Raw genomic sequence first — 8,962 nt, forward strand, 5'->3', positions numbered from 1 at the left:
AGATACGTAAGTGTGGCACTGTGTGATATACGAATGGCCCAAAAGGTCGGTTTGAATCACAAAGTTTGCAGTTCAAACTCACCACTTGTTCCTTGGAAACCCTATACATACAGGGTCGATGTGAGTCGGACCTGACTCAACTGGTCATGTAGCTACACACAGAACACTGTTATTCCAAGGTTGTGTATATATCACTTTTTACCTCTATTCCCTTTAGCCTTTGCAAACCTTCCTGTTACTTGACCCATTTTCATCATTCTCCTGGCAACCTTCCTTTTCTTTTTTAGATTGTCCTCCCCCTTCTTGTACATTGCCCTCCCTGTCACCTGAGTTAACATGTGCTTGGGCTGAAGATTCAAGGAGGAGTGAGAAGAACAATGAGCTAAAGACCAGGGCCATTCTAATGAGAACCTGTGAGCCTGAGAGCAAAACTGGATTCTAAAAGATTCTGAATCTGTCACGGATCCAGTTCTCCAGAAAGCACTCTACAAGACAGCGTTCAGCATGGAGGATTTTAGGAAATGCTAGTACCTTTGAAAAGAAGAGGAAGGGAAGCAGGAGTGGGCAGAAAGAGAAGTTGGGTGCCCATACAAACCCTATTACAATGAATCCAAATCCACAGGAGCTCTGCAACTAGAAATGTCCTTTTGAGTTGTCCCTTGCTGTTATTAAGTACCACTGAGTTAGTTCCTACTCATTACAACCCAAATAGGGTTTCTGAGGAGCAGCTGGTGGGTTTGAACCATCAACCTGTGGTTAGCAGACTACTGTTTATCCTACAGTGCCATACCAGGACTCCCTAATTGTGCCAAAAAGGCTAGGCTTTTAATACTCTCAAGTGCTCCAATCCATCAGTTCCATCACTGTGACCGTGGTTGGGGAGTGTTAGCATTTGTAACTGAGGTGGTTTCTGAAAGGATAGTTCAAGTCTTGTCTGTCCTGCAGGTTCCCAGCCACTGTGGTACAAAGTCCTATATTGAAACCATATCTGCTTTGAGATATCAGTGTCACCGGTGTCAGATTACCCAATAAGATAGTCATGGGCTTACTTGTGCTTACTTACTAATCTGTAGTGAGATTTTTCACATAAAAGAGTGTGCATCTAAGTATGGCTAGCACCTGTCTCTCTCCCAAACCGACTGCACTTCCTACAGAATCATAGTCTCATAACAAATTTACAATCCCTGAAAGGGACAGAGTCAACAAGACCCTTTAAACAAGACAAGCCTTTGAAGCTGCAATACCCAACTTGATGGCACATAAGAACAGCAACAAAGTTATCAAACTCACCACTAAATTCTGAATAGAAAGGATAGTGAGGCTGAAATGTAGGACATGAGCGGAAGCATGATTTTAAAACATAGTAACCCACACAGCAGTGCCTCAGAAGGTGATGTATTTCTGTGAAGATTACAGAAATTACAGCCAAGAAAACAATTCGACACTCAAATTCATGGGGTTGCCATCAGTTGGGGTAGAATGACAACACATTTTTCCACTGCCTTGAACAATGCGTGCTCCAAGTCATCACACGGCTGACTCCATTTCCACTCTCAGACTGTGGAATTAAGGTCACCTTCTCAGAGGTCCAGGCAGTCTAAAATAATCCCTCCATGCCTAAGCCAAATTCCTATCATATTAATTTACTTTATTATCCTGGTCACAGTTACAATTACCTCAGATCACCTTGTTTATGTATTTATGTTTCCTGTTGTTCACTACTATTTTCCTAGCACATAGATCAGTGCCTGGTATTTAAGCAGGGGCAGGTATCCTCCACTTTTTGAAAGTTCCTGTGTATAAAAGATCTACATTAACACCTGTTTTCGCTAACCAAAAGAAATCTGAAGAGGATGTTTGCCTTTGTGAAACTAGCCATCAGCATTTGTTTTTACTAGCAGGCAGTTTAAGAGGCAGTGCATTCCCATGCCGCTGGAGTCTCATTGCCACATTCCTTCCCAGGAACTACATTCACCATCTAAGCATCAAGCAGCCGTAGCTTTTAACTCTCTCTGTGTATACAATATGCTAGTGATATTTTAGGTTTTATATATTATTTGGTAGATTTGGAAGGGTATTTTTTGGGTCTGGGAATATTAAAAAAATATTTTAAAAGCTTCTCTCTATATATAGTAATTGCTTCTTTGCTTTACACCATTTTAGCTTAACAAATATTTCAAAGGAACACTCTACTTTTGGATAGCAAAGGAAATGTGTATTCAGTAATTATTTATTTGACAGAACAAATGCATGCAATAAATGAATATATATGATTTATGGTCATTGTGAATGCATACCACAAATACAGTTCATTACATAATATGTGGGGAAGTATTTATGACTAAAAGGGCTACTGTTCTGTATCTTTAGGAGTCCTGGTGCAGTACTGTGGGATAACACACTGGACCGCAAGGTTGGTTTGAACTATAAGGTCAGTGGTTCAAATTCACCAGCCGTTCCTCAAAAGCCCTATAGAGCATCACTATGAGTCAGAACCTACTCGATGGCAATTAACAACATTCTGAATCTTTTTTATCACAATATCATCAATTAAGCTTTCTAAGGTATTTTTATAACTGAATCTTCTTAAATGTATTGAACACAAGATAGGTGTGCTTCTGTTTCTTATAGACAATATATTTTTCTAAATAACAAAAATATACCTAACTATAACGGAAACATTTTGTCTTTTAACCAATAAAATAATAACAACAAAAAAAAAATGCTCAAAATTCTTAAGAGTAACTTTCCAATTTCACGTTAAAAAGGGAGTCTATGATAAAGAAAGCCTGTATAAGAGAGACAAACAAAAACAAGCTATAAATTAGGTCACTAGACTTACAATAATATTTTTGCAAGAAACTTTTATAATATTTGGCTAGCTTTAAGCTAGGAATATAAGACATCCCAAGAGATTCACTGAGTTCAGGAATTTAAGTTTGGAAAAGGTCAAATGGAATGTCCTTTGCAATTTTGTTGAACTTTTACCGACATACTCAAATGCAGAGCATTCCCTATACCAAAGTCTGTGTTTTAATGACACATTACATACTTTACTTTTGATTAAACAAAATATTAAAATTTTATTTTAAATTGTACCTATTCTATACATCTTCTCTTGTTTGTATTGGGAAATCAATTTATTTTATTTTTTTTTTTTTTACCTAAAATTCTCTTTCAAGGAGTTCTCTACGTCAACTAGTTATTCTAGAAATTCAGTACTTAGAGAAGAACACCAGGTTTAGTGTACCAATACTGGTTTCTGTTGTTGTTTAATGAGACTTGGACTGTATCATGTCTCATGTATCATCATCTGAGTTCAGAGGACAGCCTACCGTAAGTAAGCAGATGTTCTTTCAGGGACAGAGACAGTATAACCGAGACTGATGTCACAATTGTAAAAGCCAAAGCAGGTGAGATCTTTAAGTATGAGAAGAAGAACTGATTCAGTAAAAGAAATGGGCACCCTAACATAGGATGCAGTATAGTGAAAATGATCATAGATAAGTCTTAAAGTTATTTTTAAAATGTATCTGTCATACAAAAATTTAAATAATAACCAATCACTACATGAAACTGATGTCCATTTCTATAGATTATCAGGCAGTTGTCATAACCTATTTTGACATTAAAGTGGAAAAAAAAATCTGGACAAGTAAAAATGGACCCTTAGATGCAGATAATATCGGTAAATATTTTTACACAAACAATTCTATGCTATGTCATATTCTAGCTGATCTTTCATGTCACTCATACAGAAAATCATAAATAATACAGCAATTCAGGGAAAAAAACCCACAAAAAACTCCACCCTAACATGGGCCTCTGCCATGTTCCACACTCACATTTTAACAAATTCACAAAATTAAAAATGTTTTCTAAATGAAATTTCAATAGAATGATTTATTTTACCTGAGATATTATAATAAAGTGGCACTATTACTAGCCTCAATAAAACAAAACAAGTACAGAACTAAGTTAAAGATAGCTTTATTACAATACTTTTTCAAGCTTCAAAACGCATTTATTTATTTGTTGTTGAGTTTAGATCTACTATAATACATTATATTACAAGAAAGAAGCATTTCTGGTTAGCTCTATATTGCCCAAAATATAGCTTCCTAGGAATTGAAGCAACACACATGTAGTTTTTATCACTATATAAAACATTTCTGATGTTTCATAAAGAACAATTTAATATTGCAATTTATTTTATGTTCATATCCTCTAATTTAAATACCAAGCAAAACTGGTTTGTTTTTTCCCCCTATCTTACTAGCTCATGCCTAGAAACTGTCTGTACCCACAAACATTCATCAACTTAGACATTTTTCCTTGGTAGAAAATAGAATTTTGAACGCAAAGAAACCAAAAGAACACTGTAGCTTCCCATTTAAAATACGGCATAATTCTCTTTTGTAGTGGCCAAATCTAAGCCACCTCCTCTTTTGTATAATTGTCTTGAATACTACCTGCTTTAAAAGATACTAACAAAGTCTTCTCAGATAATCTTGCCTCTTCATATTTGCTTATTTAGAATAACTTACAATCCACAAGATTATTGCAATAATGTATTTAACAGAAATCTTGGAAAGTGTAATAACACACTATTTTTCAAATTTAACACGGGCATTCATTACTCATTCACCTTTGGCTCAAAATAACCTACAACAAATTCAATTTATGAAAAGAATTCGTCATCCAAGGTTAGTACCTTAATATAATGAAAATTGATATAAATCCACTGAAGAGATTTAGTCCCTTAATTTGTTGTCCTTGGTTTTACATTTGTGAGCTACTGACTAGCATTAAATATGTTCATTTTCCTCATTGTTACAACTGCAGGAAATTGTTAGAAAAGTATAGAAAAGGTTCTATTTTTCTTCATAAGGCAAACACTACAGAGTTTACTATAAGTTGGAAAAAAAAGTGAATGAAAAGGTATGTGCTGGCTGCTTGGGGTGGGGGGGCAAGGTTCATAAATCACTGTACGTTAAGAGCACGTGCTGAAACTTCATGGTGCCAGTCACGTAATTTTGTGTATTTAGGACTAAAGACGTGAAGGGGTATCTTTTCCCTGTGGAAATAAAAACAAAAGAGTGATAGAAGAGTCATAAGAAAGAGAAAGAAAAGGCTTCTACACTCAATTCATCATGCAGAGAACATGCCTTTCAAAAGCTTAATTTCACATAGCCAATTTATTCTATAGCAAAGATTTTTTAAAGAGCACTTTATAGAGCCTTCATGGAAATACTGACTTTTATGCCCAAAATAAAGAGCTCGCAAGATGACGCATGAATTCATTCACAGATATCTGAACTGTTAGCAAAGCACTCTAAAATGCAGTCTCCTCACTGCATCTTATTTCAGTACTCAAGAAAAAGCCTTAGACATAAAATCCAGAAAAACACTAAACATAAAACATCAATAAGCTGTACATTTAGGTCACACAAAAGGCATCAAAGTTAAAAGCTTAGCTTCTAATTGCAAAGACAAAATGCCATACTGTTACACTTCAAAACCTGAGAAACTAAAATAAATCCATTCATGAAAGGAAAGCATTCAGTTTACCAAAAGATGGAGAACTTACTTTGCCTTCTTTGCACTATCATTTTCAGATTCCTTCACTGAAAAATAAATAGCATTCAACATTACTTTGCTTTTCTTTAACTTCAAAATCACTAAAGCAAGTATCTGTACTCAAAGAAACCCAAAACCACACCCATTGCAGTTGAGTCAAATTCAGAATAATAGCCACCGATAGACAAACCACCTATAAGGTCTCCAAAGCTGTCAATCTTTACAGAAGCAGACTGCCAAATATTTCTCCCACCAAGTTACTGGTGGGCTCAAGCCACCTATCTTTCAAACCCTGTGCCACCAGGATTCCTTACTAATCAATACCAAATATTCACAGAGTCACTAGTGTACTTTGGTGGTGGTGGTGGTTGTGTGCAATATAGTCAGTTTTGACTCATGGTGACCCTATATAGGGTTTCTGAGGCTTGTAAATCATTACGGGAGCAGAAAGCCTCATCTTTCGCTGGAAGAGCAATTGGTAGATTCAAACTGCTGACCTTGCAGTTAGCAGCCTGACTATAACCCACCATGCTACTAGAGCTCCTTTAGTCACTACTAGTACACTTTACAATGTAATTCTAGCTGGGCTAATGTCTTATTTTCAATACTTGTGTCATGCATGGCACAATTTAAAGGCGAACTGTCTTAGGACTCTTTTCCAGTAGCTGTCAATCACTCTAAATATCCTATGGTAAAGAATATTTGAACTCAAGGTCGGTGGTTCAAGCTCACCAGCTGCTCCTTGGAAACCCTGTACAGGGTTGCTATGGGTCAGAATCGACTCAACGGCACTTAACAACAACAACAACAACAAAGATCCTTCATTACTACAATGTTTAGGTCTTTACTTACTATGTTCAGTTCCAGTGATCTGGGCCAGGATCCTGAAAGAGCGAGACTGAGTAGTCCCAGTCCTTGGACGCCAATCTTCAGTATCCTCCATCAGTCTCTTCTTGCTGGCATCACTGTGAGTAGGTATGTGATAAAACTCTGTATTGCGCTCCACAATGTGCTTTCTTGGTGGGCTACGTTTAAGAAGGAATAAATAAAAAAACAAAAGCGTTAAAACTTTTCTCAAGAGGATAAAATATCTTGTGCCAAATAATTTGTAATTTAAAATATAATCCTTGATGTTACTTTTATAAATATCTTCTTTGCTTTTGCATGTACACTAAGTCTCTATTTTCTTTAAAAAAACATTTTTTTCCAATATAAAGTATAATATGTTGTTTTCTTTAATTAATAAAAACAATGTACTCACTAGGTGGTGCAAACAGTAAGCATCAGATGACTAACTGAAAGGTTGGTGGTTCAATCCTACCCTGATACATCTCAGAAACTTGGTCTAGTATTCTGCTTCCAAAAGGCCACAGTCTTGAAAACTCTACAGAGTAATTCTACTCTGCACTCATGGGTCACCGTGAGTCAGATTTGACTTTAAGGCAACGAACAACAACAATGCTAATATGAAATAATAGTATTAAGAATGCATTCAACAGAAAGATTACCGTTTAGGTGGAATTTTCCTTTTAATTGTCAGAAGGAGGCAGCAGAAGAAAGATTTCCAACATGAAGAAAAGGAAAGGAAGAGGATAATAAGAAAAAAAGAAAATTAACTAGAAATTGAAAAGTCTATAGTAGTTAAAATTAAAATCAAAAGTCATTTGAATGTATTTGTATTCACTTTATGCCATCTAAAACATAAATCTGGATTATATGTGTAACCAATAATATAGTACTAGGATGGATTGACATTCACAAAAGTAAATGATTAGGAAAAAAAGTAAATGACCATATCTTCACTAAGCCCAGGAACCAAGAATGTTTTAATACAGACTAAACCTGCAATTTTAAACACAATTTTGAAAAGGGCCAATACTGTTACTTTCTGTAGTTTCTAATGTACGTATGTAGATATGGATATCACTCCTATTAAATAAAGCTGTTAGCATGATCAGTGCAGCTGGAGCAAACCCGTGATATACTACAAACTACTGAAACATTTATCAAAGAACTTGATTTAAATCTCAGCTCTATGTTTTCTTAGATGTGTAATTTGGGGACAAGTTGATCATAATCACACTAAACCTTGACTTTTTTCATTTATAAGACAGAGCTATCACATGCAAACAGAGTTGTCCTGAGAACTAAATATGTGAAAGAAACGTGTTAGCTACATAACAGGAGATTATATGTTTACAAAGAAACATTCATTTTTCTATTAACTAAGTATAATAACTACTAAGTAATTTTCACTGTACATTATTATTTTAGCATTTTATTTCGAGATCTATGGAACATAATAAATATCCCCACTTCAAACTAGGACAAATGCAAACTGTTGGAAGCTATGAGTTTCATTTCTGAAAGAAAAAGAACATGAGCCAACTACATACTGGCACAAGATGAGAGGAGAGAACGTGTGCCAAATGCAATGAGATGTGAGTGGCAACTCCTGCTAAGCATAACTCACTGCTAGAAAACCACAGTGTGCCACCATACTGTCATTTTAGTAGTTATACTAACAAAACTGTCTTAGTACACTGGACTAGCCCCTCCAGTCCCTAATTTCCCACCCAACACATGTCCTGGTGAAGAACTTAACTGAATTAAGGTCAATATCCCTGGCTTTAGAGTCACACAGATAGAAATTCCAGCAGTATATCCTCCAGTCAGTGAGTATACAAGTCACTAAGCTTCTCAAAGTTACAATTTTCCCATCTGTGAAACGTGAATTGAATCTATATAAAAGGGTTGATTAGAGGAATAAATAAGACAGATAATGTATGCTTTGCACTACCTCGTGCATAGTAATGACCACTACAATGTATTCTTTCATGTTTACTAGAAAAATTATGTGCAGTTCATGTTCTGAAGGCTATAGATCATAAGAAACTATAAAGAACAGAATCAATATTTCCATATGAAATTAGTACAGACACATTATAATTCAAGGTAATACTTAATAGATACTTTGTCTAGAGACAAAATATCTAAAACACAGTTCATTAATAGTGAACTAAACCTAATCACTCTTAAACAAAATGTTAAAAAAATTCAGACGTAAAAGGAATAGATTATTTCATAAACATACTACTTTTAGGAGATACAAATTCCAAACCAAATGCTTCTATATCTTATGTAATTACCTGAAAAAGTTTAAGTTCGGTCTACTTATAAAGTGATTTCAACTTACATTTTTCTCTTATCTAGTCAGTTAGTGTAGTTTACTCTTAAATGGTAGCAACTTCAGATATAAAACTATTTTATCCTGTATAAAAGGTTTAATCTAGAGAAATACAATACAATGGTGTCAATCTAAGATAATAACACTGATAATATGACTCTACTTAAATATCTATTGTGTGGGAGAAAGACGGGG

The 8,962-nt window shown here is 35.2% G+C and overlaps 1 protein-coding gene across 7 annotated transcripts in view; it reads right to left on the reverse strand.

Annotated features, from left to right (window-relative positions):
• Positions 1-8,962, reverse strand: part of PDLIM5 (PDZ and LIM domain 5) — a 296,691-nt gene that overhangs the window by 127,598 nt on the left and 160,131 nt on the right. For 5 of the 7 annotated variants that reach the window (XM_006874697.1, XM_006874696.1, XM_006874695.1 and 2 more), the window contains exons 5-6: positions 6,433-6,605; positions 5,591-5,627 (exon numbers count right to left, since the gene is read on the reverse strand). In XM_006874697.1, the coding sequence (XP_006874759.1) occupies positions 5,591-5,627; positions 6,433-6,605 (210 nt within the window). Of the gene's footprint in view, positions 1-4,776; positions 5,078-5,590; positions 5,628-6,432; positions 6,606-7,088; positions 7,107-8,962 lie in introns of those variants that run through there. The other 2 variants (XM_006874698.1, XM_006874692.1) reach the window with 2 other exon arrangements.

This window comes from Chrysochloris asiatica, unplaced genomic scaffold (genome assembly GCF_000296735.1).
Source record: "Chrysochloris asiatica unplaced genomic scaffold, ChrAsi1.0 scaffold00294, whole genome shotgun sequence".
Lineage (NCBI taxonomy): Eukaryota > Metazoa > Chordata > Mammalia > Afrosoricida > Chrysochloridae > Chrysochloris > Chrysochloris asiatica.